This window comes from Macrobrachium rosenbergii, chromosome 27 (assembly GCF_040412425.1).
Source record: "Macrobrachium rosenbergii isolate ZJJX-2024 chromosome 27, ASM4041242v1, whole genome shotgun sequence".
NCBI lineage: Eukaryota > Metazoa > Arthropoda > Malacostraca > Decapoda > Palaemonidae > Macrobrachium > Macrobrachium rosenbergii.
This window is the reverse complement of record NC_089767.1, coordinates 4310369-4337849: the sequence shown is the minus strand read 5'-3', so window position 1 is coordinate 4337849 and position 27481 is coordinate 4310369. Positions and strand designations below refer to the sequence as shown.

The 27481-nt window shown below is 38.5% G+C and overlaps 1 protein-coding gene across 1 annotated transcript; it reads left to right on the top strand.

The window, feature by feature from the left end:
- Nucleotides 1–2221: 2221 nt before the first annotated feature.
- Nucleotides 2222–27438, top strand: LOC136853247 (galactoside alpha-(1,2)-fucosyltransferase 2-like). Its single transcript, XM_067128624.1, has 9 exons — nt 2222–2682; nt 14211–14297; nt 16419–16561; nt 17459–17657; nt 19461–19619; nt 22356–22441; nt 25550–25648; nt 26128–26284; nt 26834–27438. Exons 2-9 carry the CDS (start codon nt 14252–14254, stop codon nt 27040–27042), a joined length of 1098 nt encoding a protein of 365 aa, XP_066984725.1. The 5' UTR covers nt 2222–2682; nt 14211–14251; the 3' UTR covers nt 27043–27438.
- Nucleotides 27439–27481: the final 43 nt, after the last annotated feature.

Genomic DNA, 27481 nt, shown 5'->3' with positions numbered 1-27481 from the left:
GTCCCAGTGCTTGGGCTTTGGCCTAAATTCTGTATTCAGTTCCCACCTTCCTACCATCATGAGCTGATATGCATATAGAACCTCCGTAATTCCCCTCTAGGTTTCATTTCTTAGTCAGTCTTGCTGCCAGAATTTCGATTAAACAAATGAAAAATTGCGCCGAAGTTTCTTCGGCGCAACCAAGTTTTCTGTACAGCCGCTACAGCTTATAATCAAGGCTACCGAAAATAGATCTATCTTCCGGTGGTCTCGGTATAATGCTGTATGAACAGCGGCCCATGAAACTTTAACCAAGGCCCGGCGGTGGTCTATCCTTTATCGTTCCAGAAGCACGACCATGGCTAACTTTAACCTTAAATAAAATAAAAGCTACCGAGGCTAGAGGGCTGCAATTTGGTATGTTTGATGATTGGAGGGTGAATGACCAACATACCAATTTGCAGCCCCCTAGCCTCAGTATTTTTCAAGATCTGACGGCGGACAGAAAAAGTGCGGACGGTTAGACAAAGCCGGCTCAATAGTTTTCTTTTACAGAAAGCTAAAAAGTGGAATATCCCTTAAGGACAAGTAAATCCGTGATATGAAATCGCACGCTGCTGGGGGAAATAGAATTAGAATTCCAGTCAGCTGATTCCTTCACGGGCAACGCCATTATTTTAGATTGCAGATCGTTGTAGAAAATAAAGCCAGAAAGCAAATTTATTTATATATCCCTTGAGAATTTTTTCCGCGATTGAAGTTCATTCGTTGGCTTTGGAAAATCATGACAGTTTAGGTCGCTTGTTCCAGTAAACCTTTATATTTCTGTAGATTTCTGTTTTTTTTTTTTGACGTGCCCCTGAGTTAGTTTAAGTTAGATTAGATTGATGCTACCTTGTGTAATTTGGGGGTGGTAAGCATGAGATTATTTTCAAGAAAATCCTGTGGTTAGGTTTTAAGACATGGCGGCCCGCTATTTCCAGGGAAAGGTCCCGGTACTCGGTTACATCTCGGGGAAACGCTCTCCGGCCCCGCGCAGTGGTCAGTGGCCCAGATTTCACACCATTTTGTTTGTATTTCCGGATACAGTAAAAATCAGGAGCTGAAGTTGTATATTCTGGAAAACTTTAGATCACTGTGTAAATCCATAATGTTTCTTTTCGAATTTGGGAACTTTGGTTTATTTTTTTAAAATAAGAAAACCGAGATATGAACCGAGGCCATTGAAGGTATTTCTGAATGAACTGTGATCTGAAACTTAGTTTCATGAAGAATGTGGCCGTATTTGATGGCTGGAGATTACAGGACAGCAAACTAAGTTATGTAGAAAGACAGGGCGATTATTATTATTATTATTATTATTATTATTATTATTATTATTATTTGCCCTCCGTAGGTCTGAGTAATGGCGAGCGTTTTAGCTCTTTGTTGGGTGAGTCGGTAGAGCTGTGGACTGGCACTCGCTAGACCGGAGTTCGATTCCCCGGCCGGCTGATGAAGAGTTAGAGGAATTTATTTCTGGTGATGGAAATTCATTTCTCGCTATAAGGTGGTTCGGATTCCACAATAAGCTGTAGGTCCCGTTGCTAAGTAACCAGTTGGTTCTTAGCCACGTAAAATAAGTCTAATCCTTCGGGCCAGCCCTCTCTAGGAGATCTGTTAATTAGCTCAGTGGTCTGGTAAAACTAAGGTCTACTTAAATGTTCTTTTTTGAGAAGATTCTCTCATACTTACATTGAGATCCCCTTAGGGCGTTAGTGCCGTCAGTGCACCTCATGCTGTGCACTGTAGGCATTACTTTAGGTTCCGTGCAGCGTGCCTTCGTCCCCTAGTTGCAGCCCCTTTCGTTCCTTTTATTGTACCTCCGTTCATACATGTTCTCTTTCTTCGTCTTACTTTCCAACCTCTCCTAACGCTTGATTCATAGCACACCTGAGAGATTTTCTTCCTGTTACACCTTTCAGACCTTTTACTGTCAAATTCCATTTCAGCGCTGAATGACCTCATAGGTCCCAGTGCTTGGCCTTTGGCCTAAATTCTGTCAAGTCAACTCAACTTACACTGTGATGACAGAGACAGTGCTGCTATTTATACTCAGCACTCACTTGGTTAGCTGCACAAGTAAGATAATAATTCCGTGGACACCTCTCGCCATTCCCCCTCATTTCCCATTCATAGCGAGTGAGCAACAACAAACGTGGCTGTTCAAAACATTGCAGCAGTTGCCTCGACCCTTCCTTCAGTCAAACGTGGCCCTGCTGACTGGTTGGTGGGTGGCTGAGCGAGAGAGAGAGAGAGCCCGAATGAGACGCCCACCCAAAGCCATGCGGTCTTCAAATGCTACGTTTAACAACGGAAATGTTGCAATCAATTTAGCGATTGAGAGGTGCCATGGGGCGGTTGTCAGTTTGCCACCGGAGAGGACGTCTGAATTGGCAGAGAGGAAATACCTCAAAGTCAGTGAGTGTGAAAAAGGACGCGAGAGAGGACCAGGGGAGAGGAGAAGGCGGAGAGCGGATTCCCAGAGGGACATTTAATAGGAGTTACGTATAAAAAGAGCCCCTTGGGACGGCGTCACAGGAAGACCTCATGATGAAACGGGGCATGGCTGCTTTTCTCAGACATCATCACTGTCAGGCATACGTCGGGTCGTGTGCTTATTCCGATGTTTGTCGTCTGTTGTGACGACGCTTGGCGAGGTCTGTAAGTATGCGCTTGGTATGTCGGGAAAAGTGGGATGTCATTGACCAGATTAAGTTTTGCATACAATGGAGAGTAAATCAAACGGTTTCTTGCTTTGTGAATTCGGGTGCTTGCATAATCATCCACTTTCACCAGAAGCTTTTGGAATTGGCTGGCATTCACGAGCAATGAATTGCTCTTGAATTTCGTGTCTCGCAATGTTGCGAGACGAAAGTGATTATATACCTGTCATGGGAGAACTGCATCTTTTTTTTATTTTGAGATATTCTGTTCAGTAATTAAGGGGCATCTGCTTATGCTACTGTAGACTGTAATGCATTCAGATCTCTCTCTCTCTCTCTCTCTCTCTCTCTCGACCGAGAATGAATGAGATGCAGATCTTAACATGATGTGTTCAAAAGTAAATTCATTCAACTTTAACACACACACACACACACACACACATATATATATATATTATACATACAACTTTTGAGCAGTAGCTATCAGAAGGGGGTGTCTCCCGTAAAACCACGTTTATACTTTAACTGCTGACTCGTCCATGAATCCCCTGCGCATGAAAATTCCACAGCTTTGATTGCATTAGACACCCACAAAGAAGGCACATCAGCAATGCATATATATATATATATATATATATATATATATATATATATATATATATATATATATATATATATTTCTGACTCAAATCAGGATCGAACCCAGGTCTTTCAGTTGAAAGGCAAGGGCGCTGCCCACTAGGCCATGCAAGTCATAAAAGAAGTTGGAACCTGAGTGACACTGCACACAAAGAATTACCTGGGCAAGCTAAATTCGTTTATGACTTGTATGGCCTAGTGGGCAGCGCCCTTGCCTTTCAATTGATAGACCTGGGTTCGATCCTGAAGTGAGTCAGAAATTTATTTCTTTTCCACATGTGATTGCGTGTTGATTATTTCTATCATATTCACTCAGGAGGGATAATTCCAGTGAAATGCTGTCAGTTGGGTCATTGCTACACACACACACACACACGCACGCACACACACACACGCAGATGCAGCAGGGTATAAATCCAGACCACTTTCACCATTAGTATTTCTAAGACGCTGGTAGAAATTGACAATATATATGCTAGAGTGACAGTACAAAAGAACAGTCAGACGGCTTAATAACAGATATATCACACCTGATAAAGTGGGAAAGGTGGGTGGATCAGTAAATTCTTGAGCGCCTGGGAAACTGCAGTATCTCCAAAATTTTCGAAATTGAGATACACCACCTGGTGGGCTCGTGAAACACAAGTTACTGCAGTTTCAGAATGAGTCTTCAGTGCTTTCCACGAGTATTTAGGGGGTCCTATTTGTAGTATCTGCAAAATCAGTCGTAAGGCGAGGGAGTATCTACCAATTTTCTCAGTTTTGTATTTTTGCAGATACTGCAGCCTTCCATTTTAGAGCAGAGATGTTTATCTACGCGGGCAGGCTCACACTTTTGTCCCATGTGAACTACCTTCCATTGACTCTGTACATTGCACATATTCCTGTGGGTGGATCGAGTTTATACTTGCCTTGGCTAATATTCATAATCTTTCAAAAGCTCTCTGTTATAAAGCTGGACTCGATCATGTTCTTTAAGTATACTATTGGAATAAAGTTTTCACTAGCATGGCTGAAAATCCCACTGTTCTCCAGTGCATATTCTTTTGCATTTATTAAGCTGTTCTGGTCTCTAATTCAATTCCTTTCCAGTTTGACCAATATATAAGTTACCACAATGACCTACGTGAGATTTGATAAGCGCATCATTCAGTATCGCCAGAAGAGTTTTTTGACGCACATTATTATTATTATTATTATTATTATTATTATTATTATTATTATTATTATTATTATTATTCAGAAGATGAACCCTATTCATATGGAACAAGCCCACCAAAGGGGCCATTGGCTTGAAATTCAAGCTTCCAAAGAATGAGGTGTACATTAGAAAGCAGCAACAGAAGTTGCAGTGGAGGATAAAATGAAAGTGTAAGTGATGATGGCATAGAACGGACATTCAAACGAGGAACCAATCAGGGATTAGAGGAGGAAGAGAGAGAGAGAGAGAGAGAGAGAGAGAGAGAGAGAGAGAGAGAGAGAGAGAGAGAGAGAGAGAGAGAGAGAGAATAGGAAGTACAGCAGCAGAAGTATGTAATGAAAACCTCATTTGTAGTTTTGGGACCACTCATAGAAAGTGGGCATTTTCTGATACTCCTGAAAAAGAAACTTCGAAGCACATTTGTGTTGAAAAGAAAGACTTTTTCTGAAACTCCTAAAAAAGAAACTTTGAGCTGAAAATATACTTCTCTGAAACTCCTATAAAAGAAACTTTGAGCTGAAAATAAGGACTTTTTCGGACTCTCCCGAAAAAGAAACTTCGAAGCACTTTTGCGCAGAAAATAGACTTTTTCTGAAACATCTAAAAAAACTTCAAAGTGTATTTGAGCTGAAAATAAAGACCTTTTCTGAAAGTCCTAAAAAAAGAGACTTCAAATTACATTTGCACAGAAAAGAAAGTCTTTTTCTGAAACTCCTAAAAAAAAGAAACTTCGAAGCACATTTGCGCTGAAAATAAAGACTTGCTGAAACACCAAAAAAAACTTCGAAGCAATTTGCACTGAAAATAAAGACTTTTCTGAAACTCCTGAAAAAGAAACTTCGAAGCGCATTTGCGCTGAAAATAGACTTTCCTGAAACTCCCAAAAAAAGCAACTTAGAAGCACATCTGCGCTGAAAATAGACTTTCCTGAAACTCCCAAAAAAAAGCAACTTAGAAGCACATCTGCGCTGAAAATAGACTTTCCTGAAACTCCCCAAAAAAGCAACTTAGAAGCAAATCTGCGCTGAAAATAGACTTTCCTGAAACTCCCAAAAAAAAGCAACTTAGAAGCACATCTGCGCTGAAAATAGACTTTCCTGAAACTCCCAAAAAGCAAATTAGAAGCACATCTGCACTGAAAATAGACTTTCCTGAAACTCCCAAAAAAGCAACTTAGAAGCACATCTGCGCTGAAAATAGACTTTCCTGAAACTCCCAAAAAAGCAACTTAGAAGCACATCTGCGCTGAAAATACTTTCCTGAAACTCCCAATAAAAGCAACTTAGAAGCACATCTGCACTGAAAATAGACTTTCCTGAAACTCCCAAAAAAGCAACTTAGAAGCACATCTGCACTGAAAATAGACTTTCCTGAAACTCCCAAAAAAGCAACTTAGAAGCACATCTGCACTGAAAATAGACTTTCCTGAAACTCCCAAAAAAGCAACTTAGAAGCACATCTGCGCTGAAAATAGACTTTCCTGAAACTCCCAAAAAAGCAACTTAGAAGCACATCTGCGCTGAAAATAGACTTTCCTGAAACTCCCAAAAAAGCAACTTAGAAGCACATCTGCGCTGAAAATAGACTTTCCTGAAACTCCCAAAAAAAGCAACTTAGAAGCACATCTGCGCTGAAAATAGACTTTCCTGAAACTCCCCAAAAAAGCAACTTAGAAGCACATCTGCGCTGAAAATAGACTTTCCTGAAACTCCCAAAAAAAAGCAACTTAGAAGCACATCTGCGCTGAAAATAGACTTTCCTGAAACTCCCAAAAAAAAGCAACTTAGAAGCACATCTGCGCTGAAAATAGACTTTCCTGAAACTCCCCAAAAAGCAACTTAGAAGCACATCTGCGCTGAAAATAGACTTTCCTGAAACTCCAAAAAAAGCAACTTAGAAGCACATCTGCGCTGAAAATAGACTTTCCTGAAACTCCCAAAAAAAGCAACTTAGAAGCACATCTGCGCTGAAAATAGACTTTCCTGAAACTCCCCAAAAAAGCAACTTAGAAGCACATCTGCGCTGAAAATAGACTTTCCTGAAACTCCCAAAAAAAGCAACTTAGAAGCACATCTGCGCTGAAAATAGACTTTCCTGAAACTCCCAAAAAAAGCAACTTAGAAGCACATCTGCGCTGAAAATAGACTTTCCTGAAACTCCCAAAAAAAGCAACTTAGAAGCACATCTGCGCTGAAAATAGACTTTCCTGAAACTCCCAAAAAAAAAAAGCAACTTAGAAGCACATCTGCGCTGAAAATAGACTTTCCTGAAACTCCCAAAAAAAAAGCAACTTAGAAGCACATCTGCACTGAAAATAGACTTTCCTGAAACTCCCAAAAAGCAACTTAGAAGCACATCTGCGCTGAAAATAGACTTTCCTGAAACTCCCAAAAAAGCAACTTAGAAGCACATCTGCGCTGAAAATAGACTTTCCTGAAACTCCCAAAAAAGCAACTTAGAAGCACATCTGCGCTGAAAATAGACTTTCCTGAAACTCCAAAAAAAAGCAACTTAGAAGCACATCTGCGCTGAAAATAGACTTTCCTGAAACTCCGCTGAAAATAGAAAAAAAAGCAACTTAGAAGCACATCTGCGCTGAAAATAGACTTTCCTGAAACTCCCAAAAAAGCAACTTAGAAGCACATCTGCGCTGAAAATAGACTTTCCTGAAACTCCCAAAAAAAAAAGCAACTTAGAAGCACATTTGCACAGAAAATAGACTTTTTCCGAAACTCCTAAAAAAGAAACTTCGAAGCACATTTGCACTGAAAATAAAGACTTTTTCCGAAACTCCTAAAAAAGAAACTTCGAAACATTTGCGCTGAAAACAAAGACTTTCCCAGAAACCCCTAAAAAAAAAAAAGAAACTCCAAAGCACATTAGCATACTCGCAGATCCCACATCGGAGTCCAAGAACCACTACCGTTAAATCAGCGAAGAAGAAGAAGTAGATAACAGGACGTCCCAGAATGTAACTTCATATCTGACCGGATTAGATATTTTTCCCCTCTGAACTTTTTTTTTTCTTTTGTCGTCACCCGTATTAGGTGACGCTTGCTATATGATCTTGGTGTGCGTTGACCTTTTACGCTGACGTTGTTATTGGTGGTGGTTGTGAGTGTGTTGTGTCAGTGGTTGTTTGTTGTTCACTGAGGAAAGTGAAGCCGTTGATTTTCTTTTTCAATGTTCTGTGAAAGAAAATCATTGAGATTGTTCTTTGTATGTTCGTCCGCCCTCAGATCTTAAAAGCTACTGAGGCTAGGCGGCTGCAAATTGGTATGTTGATCATCCACCCTCCAATCATCAAACATACCAGATTGCAGCCCTCTAGCCTCCTCGGTAGTTTTAATTCTATTTAAAGTTGAAGTTAGCCATGATCGTGCGTCTGGCACCGCTATAGGTGCCAACAGCAAAGGCCACCACCGAGCTGTAGCTGAAAGTTTCATGGGCCGCGGCTGAGAGTTTCATGGGCCGCGGCTGGGAGTTTTTGTATAGTATTATACGCTGTACAGAAAACTCGATTGCGCCGAAGAAACTTCGGCGAAGTTTTTTTTTTTTTTTTTTGTGATGACGGGAAGTAGAAGACCTTGAAGAGTGAAAGGCCGGAAATGAATCATTCGAAATATCTTCAAAATCTATTGTATGAAACAGAGAAGAATCGTGTCTGTGTATAACAGATGAAGAAAAAGAATATCATAATTTGGTGGTATAATAGCCTGAGGCTCAGTAGAGCGGTTAGTACCATAAGATGCACTGTAGGCATTACCTAATGCTCTTTGCGGCGTCCTTTCGTCCCCTAGCTGCAACCCCTTTCATTCCTTTTACCGTACCTCCGTTCATATTCTCTTTCTTCCATCTGAGATCCACCCTCTCCTAACAGTTGATTCATAGTGCAACTGCTTTGAGGTTTTCCTCCTGTTACACCTTTCAGACCTTTTTCGCGCCAATTTCCGTTTGAGTGCTGAATGACCTCGTAGGTTCCAACGCTTGGTCTTTGTTCTAACTTCCATATTCTGACAGTGGGATGCAGCAGAAGTTAATTCGCCAATTGAAAGAGCTTGCCCAGCCTCTCTTCTTCCATTCCATCTGCCATCGTGCATCAGAACTAACTACTGGTATTTTGACAGGTCCCAAGTAATCGTAACACACATAATACCCCAACGTGGCTCTTAAGAAGAATACCACCACTTGGCGCTATATAGAGCCGACGTCGCGAGCACAATTATTTGTTTATTTATTTGTTTGTTTTTTTTTTGCAATTCCTTTTTATCCTTTTGGTTGTAGTCACTTCCTGCTTTGTTGAAGGTTGCCTTCACTTTGCGGGGTTGCTTGGGATGTTTTGCAATGAGCCCGTTTTGTACTCTTGAATGACGTGTCTTTGTTGTTTTTGTATAAAAAAGTGCGTCGCTCTTATCATCAAGCTGTTTGTTTCACTGGCAGCTGAAATGAACTGATGCATTTGTTCGTGTTATATATGTATGTATATATATATGTATATATATATATATATATATATATATATATATATATATATATATATATATATATATATAAAGACAAAATCCACGAAGGAAAGAGAAACGCTGGAGTGCTGCGAGGCCTTTCGACTGTCGTCCTTTACTTAGCAAGTAAAGGATTTTGTGGATTTTGTCTTCACATATTCATCACGTTCCATATTTTTGTGATTCAGTTATACATATATATGTGTGTGTGTATGCATACATCTCTCTCTCTCTCTCTCTCTCTCTCTCTCTCTCTCTCTCTCTCTCTCTCTATATATATATATATATATATATATATATATATATATATATATATATATATATATATATATATACTGTATATGTATGTAATTGTCGTTTGCAGCTTCTGGCATTGGTGCAGACAGCCTCAGAACCATTCTCAGTAGAATATACTTGTTCTTTCTATTTTTGAATAATACTTTGAGTCTTCAACATTTTGGAAATCTGTAGACAGATGTTGCATCAGCTTTGAGAAAATATCGCGGGAGCGACACTGTCTCTTTGTTCCTTCGAAGAATTTTGAATAATGTGAAAATGATTGTAGCTAATGGGTCTTCTATTGTAACGTTCATGGACTGACTTTGGGAAGCAGGTGAGTGAAGGAATATGATTCGTATACTCCCATCCTCTTTGTGTTCGAAATACTTGTTCCCCGTAGGGGAGTAGCGCCGTACACTGTAGGTAAACTGTAGACATTACCTAAGGTTCTTTGCGGCGTCCCTTCGGCCCCTAGCTGCAACCTCTTTCATTTCTTCGACTGTACCTCCATTCATACACCCTTTCTTCCTTCGTACTTTCCACCCTCTCCTAACAATTGATTCATTGTGTAGCTGAGAGGTTTTCCTCCTGTTACACCTTTCAAACCTGTTTATTGTCAATTTCCGTGTCAGCGCTGATTGACCTCAAAGGTCCCAGTGCTTGGCCTGTGGCCTAAAGTTCCTAAACTCTATATTCAGTTCAGAAATGCATATTAGCAGACGTTTCTTGTTGGCTGGAAGGGCATTAGTAATATACATACAGTTCACACATGAAAACCGGGTTATGATATGTAAATACCTACAGGAAGTTGCACCACCCCTCAGTGCATTCAAGTTCCATCTGGCCAAACTGGTAATACCTGTAGTGGTACCTGAATTTGGCCCCAGAGCTAAGGGAACTAACACCAACTGCCTTTGAGGGAATGTCTAGGTACAGAATCGGTAATTGTGGCCTTTGGCAGGTAGACAATGGATAAGATTAGGTATCTTGTATTCAGATGTGGACGCCTGGTGAACTAATTTGCAAGAAATGGTCGCACACACAAAATTCTAAGAGAGAGAGAGAGAGAGAGAGAGAGAGAGAGAGAGAGAGAGAGAGAGAGAGGGGAAACCTGATGAGTTACTTATCTAGCTTAGATCTGATGCAGTTAAATTTTTTTTTATTTTACACCACAGAAAAATGTAATTTATTTTATTTCTGATATTTAACATAAATATCTAAAATGGCTAAGGTTAAATGATTTACAAAAATATGCAAAAAATAAATATTTTAATATAATACCTTGCTGAAAAGTTTTCCATGATTTACTTTCAAACTTTTGCGTAAATTGCAGCTGTAACTCTTATGAAGACTTGAATTGTACTTTCATAAACCTGTTAACAAAATTTGTCTCAGATGAATATCTGGGTTTTATAATAATTCTTTCAAATGCTCATAATCTTTCAAGTAACACTGTTCTTTTATTTAGTCCTGTATTGCTACAACATCAAAGTAAGACGAAAAGTAAAGATGAGATAAGAAAAGGCGGGAAATTCCTAAACTACACCAACCACAATAGTTGTGGTGTAAGGTGGTTACGTGCACTTACGATAAAGTTGCCAGATAGTACTTTTTAAGACTGTTGCCCAGATGGTTTTGGAGAGTTGCAGAACTTTTTTGATTGAACATACCAGAAATGTTTTTGATAGGATTTTGATTAGAAAAAATAGAAAGATAACGAAAGATCGATATATGAAGAACAGCTTGAATTTAGACAAAAGTGAGGTGTGTCGCTAAATGTTTGCAATAAAACAAATATATGGAAAGTTTGGCTGTCAAGAAGGATGAATTGCAATCGCTTCAAGAAAAGAAGTTAGAAGAGAACTTGGTTAGAACAACTTGAATTGGGATAATGACGCGTAACTGCAGAAACTAGTGAAAGGATGTGAAAGTGTTGAAAGTAAATTATATTATTATTATTATTATTATTATTATTATTATTATTATTATTATTATTATTCAGATGATGATGAACCCTATTCATTGGAACAACCCCACCACAGGGACCATTGACTTGAAATTCAAGCTTCCAAAAAATATGATGTTTATTGGGAAGAATTAATAGAAGGTAATGGGAAATAAAGAAAGAAGAGGTCAGTTATTAAAAAAAAAAGAAAATATATAAAATAAATTTTATAAATAGATAGTTAAAAGTATAAATAAATTATTATACACAAGGTATTGTTTTAGGGTAGTAATTCATTGCATCTTCGCTTGAACATCTGAAGTTCCAAGTGCGCAACATCCTCAGGAGACTGTTCCACAGTGTAACGGCGTGAGGAATAAAGGACTTCTGGAACTGAGGAGTTCAACAGCGAGGCACATTTGTGCTGCTGTTCAGCGAAGCTGGTTGCTCTCGGCAGGAAAGGGGGATCAGGGGTCAATTGTGAATGTGAAAGATCTCTGTTGAAATACAACTTATGAGCAAGACTACGTTTAATAGAGGTGGAGCAATAAAAATTACTATAGAATGTTGAAGAATGGAAGAAGTAGATAATTAATGGCATTTAAGAGTAAATATAATGGTTGACTATAGGATGAGAGAGGTGGGGGAGGGAGGGGGGATGAGTCACAGAAAAGGTGACGCAAGGGAGGCAGCAGGGTGTGTGCAAAAGTTGGAACCCAAAGTTGGGATATATGAAGGGATAGATGAGCCAGTGCTCCTTTATGGGAAATGAATTGTGGATATTGAATGCGAATGAAAGAATTGAAGAAGCTGTTGAGATGATTAAATTTTTCTTTGCGCAATAGTGGTGTAAGACGAACTGCAAAAATGAAAAATGCGAGTTATATAGAAGAAACAGTTAAAATTAGTGTAGGTGAAAGAGTGAATCAAAGTGTTTTGATATGGTTCGGTCATGTGGAAAGAATGATGGAAAACAATTTGGTGATAAGTGCTTATAACTAGGAAGTGTCAGAGGAAGGAGGTGAGGAGAATCAAAAAATGCTAGGTAGTTGGATTGGAAGGACTTTTCTGAAAGGACGGACCATAATATCCAGGAAACATGAGTGTGCGTGCAAGATGGAGAAAATGGCTAAATGTTTGTGGGGGGTTCAACGTGCAGCTGATGAACCTTCTACCCCATAGGGGGTAGTGTCGTCAGTGCAAATACGGTACACTGTAGGTTCTTTGCAGTGTCCATTCGACCCCTAGCTGCAACCTCTTTAATTTCTTTTACTGTACCTCCATTCGTATTATCGTACTTCCATATTACTTTCCACCCTCTCCTAATAATAGATTCATAGTGCAACTCCTTTTGAGATTTTCTTCCTGTCACACCTTTCAAACCTTTTAGTGTCAATTTCCGTCTCAGCCCTGAATGACCTCATAGGTCCCAGCGCCTGGCCTCTGGCCTAAACTCTATATTCAACTCATGAACCTTCTGTGGGTGCTATGAGGAAATTAATGTTGTGGAGGTTTTCTGGACGATTCAGGAATCTAAGTGCGAATGTCGTGGTGACCCTTGTCTTGTTTTCTCTGGAGCCTTCCCCCTCCCCCCCTTCCCTGTTATAAAGGGCTTAAGGTTGAAAAGTTGTATATGTATGTATATATACTTATACATGTCGAAAGGCCTAGCAACCACTCCGTTGTTTCACTTTGTGGCGTTTGCCTCTGTTTATACATCCATCACGTTCCATATCTTCATGATTCAGATATACATACATTTATATAGAATCTGCTGGTCTCTCTTTACTATAGATACGTATGCAGTTGTAATAGCCACAATGGCGCTCGTAATTTCTCGAATTCTTCGCACTTTTTCGATACGCTTGTCAGCATTGACAAGCGTGTCCAAAAAGCGCGAAGAATTCGAGGAGTTAAGAGGACTTTGTGGCTAATACAATTACATTATATATATATATATATATATATATATATACACATACATATATATATATATATATATATGTATATATATTTGTGTGCGTGTGTGTATTATATGGGTGTGTATTGTCGTTACCCACTCTTGCGAAATTGCTGACGAAAGATGACAATGTACACTCGTACGTATGTAGATATATTTGTGTGTTCTCAAGTGTCCACTTGAGAACACAAGTATGACGAAAGGTCACGTCTGTCGATGGTCTCAGCTTCCTCCTCTGACGCCAGGGGGAGGAACGACATCGATATCCCCCGCAGGGAAAAGAGGCAACCTCTATTTCTATCTGTTTGGATAGAATAGGATAAAGTATAGAATTTAGGCCAAAGGCCAAGCGCTGGAACCTATGAGGTCGTTCAGCGCTGAAACGGAAATTGACAGCATGAAGGTCTGAAAGGTGTAACAGGAACAGAACCTCAAAGCAGTTGCACTCTGAAACAATTATTGGGAGAGGGTGGGAAGTAAGAGGGAAGAAAGAGGATATGAACGGAGGTACAGTAAAAGGAATGAAAGGGGTTGCAGTTAGGGGCTGAAGGGACGCTGCAAAGGACCTGAAGCATTGCCGATAGTGCACTGCGTGAGGTGCAATGAAGGCAATTAACCTCTACGGGGTTATCTGATTGGTGACGAAGTTTTGAATACTGCAGTGTCCACCTTTGCTATTTTTTGCCTCTACCATTCTAATCGGTTTACAAAGCAGATGTTGATGTGTTACTGGTCGTTATAACATTTATCAATAAATAAAATGCCACAGCTATGTATATGAGCAAGACCTTATTTATCAAAATACAAAAATGGTTAAAAAGAAAAGTGAGCTTCAGACCGTTTGCACGACGGCCCTCTTCAGCCAACTTATTATTTCCGGTCGAAGTACATTGATGCACCATAGACAACACTTATTTTAATACTGACCAATCTCCACTCATTCTAAAAAGAACTTTGATCGTAATTCTCGTGATAATGACAATGAAACATTCCTTTTCAGGCCATTGGCGATGGTTTTGCAGAGGAACCGTCGCGGGCGGGATGGTCCTCGTGTTTTGGACAACAGGCCAGCTGTGGATGGCCCTCGGTAAGCGCATTTGGTAAAGCTCTGTGTGTGGAGAGGTAACCGTTAAGACAGGTCGGCCAGACGATGACGTCACACGGGGTCGTCGCTAGGCAGAACCCACTAAAAGTGGGTACTGGTTCCTCGATGTAACTGAAGGTTCAACCATCGTTCTTCGTCCATTAATAGCTTCAGTTTTGTATTAATTTCATTTTAATGGTAGTCTACCAGTAACATTGAGTATCAATGTCAGACTAAGTTCAAACTAAGTTCATTTTTATAAGGGCAGGAGAGGGTGCGAACTTCGAGTAATCAACATCTGCCTTTTTATTGTGTTAAAGCGTACCTAAGGCAAACATGATGCCAACTGTTATGAAGATTACCCAGAATACCTCAGACATTCAATAAGTGAAAAGAAATTTGTCCTCAAGTAACTTATATACGACAGTGCTAAAGGTTTAGCTGTAATTTGTTTATAACCTGTAAATCATGGGCCGTGGCTCACTTTACGCGGTAGACTAATTAATCCCTAGCCGGCTGACCTGCCTTAGTTCGGGCTCCAGTAAATTGGTCATTCCAGTTTACTGGTCCAAGGTTAAAACTGCCCTAAAATGGAAGACTGCAGTAAATGCAAAAATACAGAACGGAGGAAAATTGGTAGATACTCCCTTGCCTTACTACTGATTTTACAGATATTGCAAATGGGACCCCCTAAATACTTGTGGAAAGCACTGAAGAATCATTCTGAAACTGCAGTAACTTGTGTATTAGTGTTTCACGAGCCAAATAGGTGGCATATCTCAATTTCGGACATTTTGCAGATACTGCAGTTTTCCATTTTAGGGCAGAATAGTCATAGTTAGTTGGACTGACTTGTTAACCTTATCTTACCGTAAGACTTTGCTGTTTAAGAAAATATCGCATTGGTTTTATTGGGATTTGATGCATGCAGTTCATATATTTTATCGAATCTTTAACATTAAAGGACATAGACGTATCTTCATGAGAGAGAGAGAGAGAGAGAGAGAGAGAGAGAGAGAGAGAGAGAGAGAGAGAGAGAGAGAGAGAGAGATGAAGATGAAAATAATTTCAGTTTAATGGAAACAAATGTCCCTATTTTGTTTTACAAACAAATCGCCGCTACACGGTTATATTAATTGTATAGTCGCAAAAAGCGTCATTATTGTAAAGAAGACATTTTGATGACAGCCGTATGAAAAATAAAATAATGTATAACAAACGTATCCATTTTAACGTGACTGAGAACATGTTCGTTTACAGGATAGTATTGTTTGTTGTTATATTAAATAATCCAGTGAAAGTTCTCCACAGTTTCTCATTCAAGTTCGTGTCGTGAATTTCGGCGTTTGCGTGCTTGTGTGTGCTTGTGCATGCCTGCTTTGTTGTTAAGTGTATTTATATCAGTCGATATGAACGTTTCTTATCAAGCGATTTCAGGAACAGACATCTCTTCAATCAATCTCTCTCGGTTCATGAAAGCTTCTCATAGGGACCGTGGGTGGGACGTTAAGCCACGTGGTCTCTGGAAATGACAAAATAATTAAATAGGTCTCGTGTTTTAATGTTTTTTATTTACGTTTTTCATATTTCATGTTCTCTTTGCAACATGCAGAAGACAGAGCAGTGTTGAAGAAGCATTTTTTTTTATGTACAGCACAGTAATGCCATTTTTTGCTGGTTATATGAGCAATCATGTTTATGTTGTGCTTCAGTATAGGTCTCGTTTTGATCTTTGCAGATTAAATTATTTTTCATTTTTAATCCGCTTCTTTTTACCTCTGTAGGGGGGTGATGCCGTCAGTGCATCTCATGCGGTGCACTGTAGGCATTACTTAAGGTTCTTTGCGGTGTGCCGTCGGCCCCTAGCTGCAACCACTTTTGTTCCTTTTACTGTACCTCCTTTCATATTCTCTTTCTTCCCCATTACTTTCCACCCTCCCCTAACAATTGATTCATAGTGCATCTGCGAGATTTTCCTCCTGTTACACGCGTCAAACTTTTCACTGTCAATTTCCATTTCGGCGTTGAATGACCTCTTAGGCCCCAGCGCTTGGTCTTTGGCCTAAATTCTATATACAGTTCAGTTCAATTCATTCGTTTTCTTATTTTGACTTTTACTTCTAGACGACACCATGGAAACGAACAAATACGAGAGGGTCGAGCCATCAAGAAACTTAGCAGCAAACACTGAGTCAGCAAGTGAATCAGGGCTCCATTGCGTGGGAATGTCTCTGAGTTTCCACAGAGAATTTTTAGATTATGATACGGTAAGGACGGCAGCTCTGCCCTTAAATTGAAAACTGCAGTATCTGCAAAATTTTCTAAATTGAGATAAGCCACCTGTTGGGTTCGTGAAACACTAATACACAGGTTACTGCAGTGTCAGAATGATTCTTCAATGCTTTCCACGAGTATTTAGGGGTCCCATTGGGAGTATCTGCAAAATCAGCAATAAGCCAAGGGAGTATCTACCATTTTTCTCAGTTTTGTATTTTTGCAGATACTGCAGTCTTCCATTTTAGGGGCAGAGCCATATACACTGGGGTTGAATAATGTGGGAAGGTGCACTGAATAGTATAATCAATGTTACTTTTCAAAAACAAAATATATAAACTTAGAAGCAAAAGATAATAATCGGACTTTGCTTGCTGTAGCTTTATAAACTGGTCTATCAGTTTCAGACAGATGCATGTTATCTCAAGATAGAATCCAGGGCAATGTCTGTACGACTTTCAGTGCCTAGTGAAATGAATTAAATTTATTCATTGAAATTTAGGCTGTCAAGCCAAAGCGTTGGGGCACTTTCAACCGTTTTGGATATAAGACAATGAGAAAAGGGAGTTGGAGTGGTTGGACAGCAAGATAAAGAGGATGCAGTACAAGGGTCCGAATTTGGAACCGGGAGAAAATCCCACAGTTGCACTAGAAGTAAAAATTAGAGAAGATAGACAGCAAAATTGAAGAAGGGAAGTGGGAATGGAGATAAAGTATAAGGCTATAAAGTAGGTGCAGCTAGGTGTCGAAGAGGCGATGCTAAAGGCATTACTAAAGCACCCTTTAGTAATGCCTGCAGTGCATCACATAAGGAGCACTGCTGGTACTACCCTCCTACAGGGTTAGTGAGATGAATTCAGTGGCCATAATAACAGTCCATTATATTACAGGTTTTTACCAACACATCCACCATTGTCTTCCCCGTTGTGGTCTTCTCAACGGTCGGACGCCTGGGGAACTGTCTTTGCAGTTACGCCACTGCCCTGACATTTGCTGGAAGATTCAATGCCACTGTCGCAGTCACGGAAGAAATCTTCCGCAAAGTCTCCAAGGTTATGTCACCTCTTCATCTGACTTTGCCTGTGATTGGTGAGTGGTAGAATTTTTATGTTCCCCTAGGATTAAGTGCCTTTAAGATGGGTTGTATAATTCTAGATATATATGGATAAGATAAGAGCACATACAGTATTTTGTCTTTTATGTTTTTCATATACACAAAATGAGTTCATAGGTTAATGGTTTAAAAATTTTTGTATTCATTTTGTAAAATACTCCCAGGCTTTCTTTAGTGGTTAAGGGGGATGTAACTAGGTCCTTCTTTGGTCTTGCGGCGTGTTTAATAGTGGCCAGTAAAAAGCCTTCTTTCAGAGAGCACGTAAATTCTGAACTGTTCAGCTAGGTCGAGGGTAGCCTGTTTTGCAGGGTGCAGAAATTTGTTGCTGCTTTTCAGAAGTGTTTAAAATAATGAAAAATCATTCTCCTCCTCCATCATCGTATGCTAGTTCATGCGCACCAACTCTTAGCCCCTCGTCTAAATATTTTTTTCTGATTGGCTTTGTCCTTTTCACCATGTTGCTTTGTTATCTCTGGTGCTGTTTCGACCTTCACGTCTGGGTCTGTGTAAAGTGTAGGGCCATCAATGCATGTCACTTGGTGTGCTGTAGGCACTACTAAATGCTGTTTGAAGGCTCCCTTAGGCCCCTAGTTGCACCCACGTGAAAAACTTTTACTCTGCCTCCATTCCCACTTCCTTTCTTCAACTTTACTGTCCAGCCTCTCTTAACTCCCTCTTTTCATTGTCTAAAGTGCTGAATGATTGAAAGTGTCCAGTGTTTGGCTTGACAGCCTAATTCATCAAATCAAATTAATCAGTCCAAACATGGTTATTGGTGCTCTTCTTCTCGATTCATTACAGTTTATCCACTCCATTATTTTCCTTTAAGTTTTCAGGAGTGCAAAGTCCGTCCCTTTGCTTTCTTACAACACCTTTACTGTTCCTTAAATATCCTGCATTTTCAGTGGTCAATCACAACCCTGTCTTTCACTTTTTTCATGTTTTTTCTTCTCTGACTACTTTCACTGGTCATTGGTATTGTTGTTTTATGTTTAGTTTTAGCTTTCTGTAAAAGAAGAATATTGTCCCGGCTTTGTCTGTCCAACCTCATTTTTTCTGTCCGCCCTCAGGTCTTAAAACCTACTGAGGCTAGAGAGCTGCAAATTGTTGTGCTGATCATCCACCCTCCAGTCATCAAACAGACCAAATTGCAGCACTCTAGCCTCAGTAGTTTTTATTTTATTTAAGGTTAAAGTTAGCCATAACTGTGGTTCTGGCAACAATATAGGATAGGCCACCACAGGGCCGTGGTTAAAGTTTCATGGGCTGTGGGTCATACAGCATTATACTGAGATCACCGAAAGATAGATCTATTTTCGGTGGCCTTGATTATACTCTGTACCAGCTGTACAGAAAACTCGATTGAGCTGAAGAAACTTTGGTGGATTTTTTCCTTGTTTTTATTCATTCTAGTGTCAGTAATCTGGCATGTCACATTTGTGTGACTATACCATTGATTTAGTGTAACTTTTATGATGGGGATTTTCTCAGAATATTTAATAAATGCCTCTAAAAGGAATGTATTTAATAAAAATTTGTATAATGTATCCTCAAAAGTTACCATCAAACTCTTCATTCTTCTTTGTATCGGAAACTACCACAAAATTTGAAACATATTTAATATACAGTAACTGAAGACCTCATCTTTTCTGTGTACTCAATGCAGCATGTAATGATTGAAAGATTCTTGTTTGAGAAAAACTGCCTTGTGAAATTATCCCACATTGATCATGCATGATGTATCTTGACACCTACATGTCAAAATTTTTATTTTCCAGCCAATAGTCTAATTACTGATGCATATGACATGGGAGTGCTTGTCAGTGTAAGCCCGGATTACTTGAACGATGATATGGTGAGCCATTTGCTGCCAACTATCAAGAAAGCTGTTCATCAGTACGAGTTGACTCGCGATCAACTCCTGTATGTTTTAGAAGGTAATGTATTTCTTCAGTACTGACATGATATTTATTAGATTTGATGCAGTAGGCATAAAAGAGATCTTCGTCTTCTTCTTCTTCTTTTGACCTCATTAATCCCACTGTGTAACAGGGTCGGCCGCTCAAGTCAACTTTCTCCATCTATTTCTATTCCTTGCATCTTTTTCCCCCCAGTCCCACCTCACCCATATCCCTCCTCACCACATCCATCAATAGGCATAAAAGAGATGTGGTTTTTCTATTAAAGTAAGAATTAAATAATTAACTCCAGTTAGTGCAATCATTTTACCACAAATAGGCAACGCACCTGTAGCTGGTGCAATTATTTTACAACAAATAGTTAGTCAGCCTCACAGAAATGGCAACAAAAATTCAGTGGATTTTCTTTCCTAAATAACAGAAAAATCTGAAGGAATTCTCTAAGAGAGGGGTAAGTGGAGTTTGAAAATCGCCAGGTTTGACCCTACCCAAAAGTTTGATGTTTTATTGTTCACACACTACTGGTTCAGTGATCTCTTGGTGTATACTGTACCCTTTTTTTGTTACTTCAGTTCTAAAGCATTAGAAATTTCCAGTCGTCAAAATATGAGAAATTTTTAATAACCTAGAAGCTGGAATTGTATTAGTCATCAGTAAATGTTCAAATCCCAATGGGTTTCAGAGAAAGAACTGGTTTCCTCCAAATAAACAGCTTTGTAAGTGTAGAAAAGCAGTCTACAAACCTCAGGGCTATCTTAGCAGTAAAAACACATGCCATAGAACTAGGTTCATAACTATTACATTTCTAAAATTGTGAAACTTTTGTGCTATTTGAATCCTGTACCAATGTGTGTTTATGTTATTTTCATTTGTATTGAATCTTATTCTTGTGTGTGATCCTGTACCTTATTGGCATCCCAGTGATGTATGAACATGTCTGCATTCCTGTGTCCTTCACCTCTTGTATGGGTGGGGCCCCATATGTTTCCCAGCTTCATTGGTTTAATTGCCATGTTTAGCAGCTTCATACAAAGAAATCTCACGGATTCTTGCTCTTACAAGGTCACTTGCATCTGCACCAACATGTTCATCAAACCATGTGGTTAACGGATCACTTATAGCTACTCTGTGGCCTACAGGCTGTATTTAAATAGGTTAAAGTTTGCTAATGAGGTCAGTTATGTATCTACATCTTGTGAATGAGTTTCCTTACACTGGTGGCTTCAGAGCAGCATGGTAGACCAGCATGGTTCTAACGCCTAACCAGCGATCTTAACCTTAAGCAGGGTAATTCCTCCCAGGGACCTTTTATTTAGCACTTTTTATAGCTTAATCCATTTCTCAGATAAGTGAAAAATGTGCCGAAGTTTCCTTGGCACAGTCGAGTTTTCTGTGCAGCCACTACAATGTGTAATCAAGGCCATCGAAAATAGATCTAGCTTTCGGTGGTCTCGGTATAATGCTGTATGAGCTGCGGCCCATGAAACTTTAACCGTGGGCCAGTGGTGGCCTTTCCTATATCGTTGCCAGAAGCATGATTATAGCTAAATGTAACCTTAAATAAAATAAAAACTACTGAGGCTAGAGGGCTGCAATTTGGTATATTTGATGATTGGAGGGTGGATGATCAACATACCAATTTGCAGCCCTCTAACCTCAGTAGTTTTTAAGATCTGAGGGCGGACGGAAAAAGTGAGGCCGGCACAATAGTTTTCTTTTACAGAAAACTTAAAAGCAATGGGCTCAGTCATGGCAGACCCTTGATATCTGCCAATATATATCTCAAACTCTTCTGATACACCTGTCATAGAATTCTCAAGCAGTTCATTCTTTTCCTTTATAGTGTATATTATTATCGTCGCATTGTTTATGAAACCTTCTGGACCCATATCTTCTGTGACTCATCTCCAGCTCCTTTAGAATATTACATCTAAATTCATAATGAGGATTTTCTCCACGGTTTAGATATCAGTTCATGAAAGGTAGATCAGTTCCTTTACCTGTTCAGGAATTATGTGTTCAAACTCCTTGTAATGTGTAATACCTCTTGAATTATGCCTCTTAATTATTGTCCTTTTTTTTACTTGCTGATTGTAAATTTGTATTTATGTGAATAGCTAATAATAATTGAAGTGTACAAAATATACTATTAGTTACACTTTTCATTGTTTGCTCATATTTCTTCTTATATTCCTGAATACTTATAAGTTAGCAATATATATAGTACTCCTTATTTTAGTGTGACTCTTCTTTGTTTTATGCTCTGTGAAGTGGAATGAACAGAAAGTGTCATTACAGTAATTGCCAAAAGAATTCTCGAAATAATGTACATACTAATACCTGCATATGACCATTCATGTAATCTAGATCTCATTTTCTTTCTGTCCTCCTTACTCAGTACTAATATGTGTTTCCCTCAGAGAACCTCAGGTAACAGGACATTTTTCTTTGTGTGCCAGAAAGGTCCCAGCTTTCCAAATCTGTGATTTCTTGAAAGATTCAGTTATACAAACTTGTCATTCCTCTTCACTGGCTTCTGAATGATTAACATTGTCAGTCTCTCAAGAGATGCTCGTTTTGCAATTTAGTAAGATATCTGTTCCCTTGAAGAAGTAATAAACAGATACACATCAATAGTATCCTTCAAAATGTCTTTATCTGTGGTATTGTTATAGCTTTCCGTAGATTTGAAACAATGTGGTTTTAATAATTTAAGAATAATGTTTTTACTGTCTGACAGATTTATTTATGCAGGTTATCCTAACAGAATGAAGATGTTGGCAGACTATCATAGCAAGATAAGACAAAATTTTCAAATACATGAACATCTCAGAAATAAGGTGAGAATGTGCACTACTTTTGCAGCAATTTAATTCCTTATTTGTTTTACAGTTTTAATTAAGTGCTCAGACTTCATCATACTAAATGTTAATTAGAAATTTAGTAAAAAATAATACTAATAATAATAATTTATTACTAGAATTGCACTTAGTCCAAAGGTCAGTTATGTTCTAACAGAGACTGGCATTTTAGTTGAAAAAATATAGTTAAAAACATATTATTTTTTCAGAGCAAATTCATTACTTCAACATAGCATGCTTGTGTGGTGCGCAAATCCCAGACGTATCAATACACAGTATACTTGTAGAAGAAAATACCAGGTCATGTAGCTAAGCTGATGCCTCTGCTGATTGTCTTTTATGTCTCCAGCAGTGAATTAAAAACTTTTCGAGTTGTCCAATCCAGCTGCAACAGTGTCATGTGTTTGAGAGTTGGGCAATTAGGGTGAAGTACAGTACTGTACAGTAATGGGCTTCTATTAAAAAAATCTATTTTGTTTTTAAAAAGTTATATTTGCTTCGTCACAAACTTTAACATTGCATGGTTAGTAACTTGGTTGGGATGAACTAAGCTTTTGGTGCTCTGGTATGGTTAGAAGGACCTGAAGAAAAAAGGCACCACCTGGACAAAAATTTGTAAAGAAACACAAGGCTCCAAGAGGAACAAGGCATCAAGAATTGGAGCAGGACTATGTTAGAAAAGATGTGAGAGTCCAGGTAACAGGCACACCAACCTGTTGAAAAGAAGCCAAGTTGTGTTGGTTAAGGACAATGCATCTTTGAAGCATGTGTTCATTCAGATGAATTATTTGGCCAAAGAGAATAGGATGACCCTACAAGCTGTTATGGAATAGGGTATTTTAGCGCTTATGGTGCTGGCCAAAATTCAGCCAGCCTCAAGTTTTCATTAGTGGCATTATCACAGTCAGACAAGGTGATGCTTTGTGAAGCGGCAGTAACCTGCCTGAGACAAAAAGAGAAAACTGTAGTTTCTTGAATATCCACTATTAGCCCAACATTTTTTCAGCTGATCTAAAAATCCAGACTAGGTGTTCAAGCTATTGTAAGAAATGGCCAAAATTCATGAAACCCTACACTAATTGCAGTTCTTGCATACTTCCAGAATGAAGTCTGGTGCAACTGAAAAACAAACCTTGTGTCTCCTGCAAAGTAACATGTAAACAGGGAAGGCTATCTACATCAAACAGGGTGGTCATTTTTTCAGACAGGGAGGCATAGGTTCCTCTTTAAATGCTGTTTGCTTGTTCGTCTTGAATGTCAACAGAAAACTTAAGAACCTGTCAATTCCAGAAAATGAATGTGACATCTGTTGTCCAGAACTTGATGCCAGGATGAGTAATCCAAATGAAAGACAACTCCTCATTCTAGTAACTCCAATGGGATAAAGGAAGAAATTACAGACAAAGTAAATAACAAAGTGAAATAAATAAGACAAATAACAATGAACTATAAGGTGAGGCTCATGTCTTCCCACTCGGCAAAAAAGCACGTACACAAAGTTTGAGCTTTGGAAGTTCCATAGATTCAGTTATTTGATTAGGAAGATTATTCCAGAGTGTGTCCACAACAGAAATAAAACTTCTAGAAAACTTCTTTGTATGTATGAATATCAACATTTTGAGACAAGTTGTTTCCTGATAGACTAAGAATAAAATTTTGATAATTAGTTTGTTCAATTAGTTTGTTCACATATCTTGAGTGAAAGCAGGAAATAATCATGTGATTGGGCCTAAAATTTGAAAAATAAACTATTGAATCATTGTACATAATAGACGAGTGTTATTATGTACGTCATTTATTTAAAAGTAATCCAGACTATGGTTAGATTTGCTAAAATTAAATATCTGAGGCATTTTGACAATAGTGAGTGAGTTGAATAGGCAAACCTTGATGCAAATTGATTTTTTAATTTTTTTTGTAGATTACAATATATTCAACAGACCCTGAAAAGGGGAGACAGTGGATAATTATCTGTAAATAATGGCTAGCTGAACAGGAACTTCATTAGTGTCTGAAGATGTGTTCCAAGCTGATAAGACTGGAAGTATAAATTCATTGCCTTTCAGGTCAGTCTGAGAAGGGTGTAGCCCCTGTGGGCAGTAATTTTAAGAATCTAAGTAATTAAGAAGATCTTGGCTTGGTAGTACATAACAAGTTAGACTTTCAAGCAACTGTGTTCCTTACCTGCATGAATCACAGGTGTTGTGGTAATGTAAAAAAAAAAAACGTTAAAAACGTTAAGGATAGGGTGCAGATATTTTTAAAGGCAAAGAGCTGAATATCTTGTAATATAGGTGTATCTGTCAATGTAGAATAGAATAGAGTAAACAATTCAGGCTGAAGGCCAGGCACTGGGACCTAGGAGGTCATTCAGCTGAAAGGAAAATTGAGAATAAAAGGTTACAAAGGTGTAACAGAAGGAAAACCTCACCGTTGTACTATGAAACAATGTTAAAAGATGGTGGAAAGTAAGATGGAAGAAAGAATATGAAAGGAGGTACAGTAAAAGGAATGAAAGGGATTGCAGCTGTTGGCCAAAGGGACATTACAAAGAACCTCAAGTAATGCCTACTGTACATGAGGTGCTCTGACGGCACTACCCCCTTACGGGGTCTGTCAAAAGAAAACCATTGTAGGATACACATTTGGTAAAATTCTGCATTTCATAAGGCCCCTTTAGCTAAATTAGTGGTCATCCCAGGTGGGTTGAAATCCCAAGCACTGCAGACTTTACTCCACAATGAAAGTACTTAACACGTAACTGTTAAAAACATATTCAGAAAGTGAAGGCAGGTTAATATCCCATACAGAACTGACAGGGAGAATGAATATTGCAGTGTAAGATAAATGTGGTGTGTTTGTACAGTACAGTATATTATACAGTATAATTGTTGTTTAACTTAGCAGTCTTTGCTGTTGTCAGTCATATCTACTACTGTATCCTTATTGCCACTGTTGGATTTACAATTTTTATGTCTTCTTTGACATAATTGTTCCATGTGTATGTGCATATAGTTATCTTAACCTTAGAACATTGCGCAGTGAATCAATTAAATAATGCCATGGTAAAATTTTTGGGTTTTACAGGCTTCGTTGTTTCTGCAGAGTGTGCGAGCCTCTAGGGGGTCAGATGTTACTTTCGTTGGATTTCACATTAGACGAGGAGATTATCCAGAATTTTCCAAGGTAAGGACTCTGGAAATTGTAATCAGTTTATCCTTATCATTTTTATTAAAGTCTGGAGCCCTTACAGCTTCATGAGTTTGATTTCTAATTGTACCATTGTGAGTTTTAAAATTGCTTACCAAGAGAAAAGTGGCAGTTAGATGAAATTTTGATTACTAATGGCTTAAAAATGCATTTCTGCAATCAGACAATAAATTATTAATCAAATTATGGGTTTTGAAACTGAGGAAATCTTATCTCATTGCTTACTAACTGGGTTGTGAGATTTCAATAACCTTGGTATCTTACTCTACACTGCTTGGTGTTGGTTATATATCTGTGTTGTTGTTATTAGATCTGATAAAACAGTAGAATACAAAGAAATAAAGGTGGTGTTTTTATGGATTCATAACTTGAACATTAAAATGTTTCATATTGTATGTTTATGATCTAACTTTTTGTGATAGACAGTAATTGTATCACCTCTAATTTTTTGACAGAAATTCTTTCACTGCAAGGTACCTGAAACATTATTTTATGCAGAGGCGTTAAATTATTACCGTTCTGTCATCGCAAATCCAGTGTTTGTTGTCTGCACAGATGACAGAGTGTATGCTGAACAACATTTCAATGAAACTAAAGACATTATATTGTCAGGTTAGTATTTTGGTATATTCTGTAAATTTCAGTACTTGTATACATGGAGTAGGTAGTGATAATTTACTATATTGAACACTGCATTACAAGTAGTGACTTACATATTGATATATGGACATTACAGCATGTTTCTAGCATATAATCCAAGTACATTTCTAGTGTATAATCCTAATGTTGCGATTGTAGACTAACCTTCTAAGATTATTTTATTTGGAAGCGATTAGGATCCATGCTACGAAAAGATATAAGCAGTTTTTCCATTAAAAGTGCAGCTTTTTCTTAGGTATGTAAGTCCATTCTACATACAGTAGATACAGGGAAAATGAGGATTATTGAATGACTGATATATAGAAACTTTGTTCTAAATTTTCAACTCTGGAATAGTGTCATTTCATTGTGGAGTGGTTTATGTGCTTCTTCATCCCTAAATCAGTACATCAGAGGAATTTGTAAATGTAGAAGATACAGTACTAGGAAAGTAATAATATGTGGTTAACATTAAATAAAAGCAAGAAAAATCCAAACAACTGACAAACATTTACCCCATAGATTTTGAACAACCCGAAGAGGACCTTGCACTTCTGGCTCAGTGTTCCCACTCCATTATGACCGTTGGATCTTTTGGATTCTGGGGATCATATCTGGCAGGGGGTGAGGTAGTATACCCTTTAGTTAGCAACTGCTCTAAGACCCCATTCATGCATCCAACAACTCTGGGAGAGCTAGGCTTCCAAAATTGGGTGGCGATTGGTAACTGAGCCTTGACCAGGTCTTCAGGAATCCGTTTCTATTGCTTGTTATCATATTTATATTTATGTATATTTTAGGTATCTAAATAACATAGCCAGATATCATACATGAACTATACAAGGAGCAAAGGGAAGTTGATAATGTTGTACTGTCAAATAACCAATATGGACTGCTCAAGTATTTTTCTATATCATTTGCATACAAACCAAAAGAAGCTGAACAGATTATTCACAAGTACTTGCACTGTATATAATAGTTTTTCTGCACTGTATATAATAGTTTTTAAGGAAGATCATCCATATTTACAAGCTGGGTATTGCTGATGCTACTCAGTGTTCAAGAGAAGTGTTTGTTGTAGATTCTGTAAATAGATTTTGTATGTAAAATTTTCAAGGAAATGCAAAGGAATTAATATTCTTTCTTTTTAGTTCCTGTGAAATTTCTTGT

Excerpts from the sequence above, each read along its gene's own strand:
- LOC136853247 (XM_067128624.1), top strand. The coding sequence starts at position 14,252 with ATGGTCCTCGTGTTTTGGACAACAGGCCAGCTGTGGATGGCCCTCG. Across the intron at positions 25,649-26,127 it reads ATTATCCAGAATTTTCCAAG|AAATTCTTTCACTGCAAGGT; the intron begins GTAAGGACTCTG and ends ATTTTTTGACAG. Across the intron at positions 26,285-26,833 it reads TAAAGACATTATATTGTCAG|ATTTTGAACAACCCGAAGAG; the intron begins GTTAGTATTTTG and ends TTTACCCCATAG.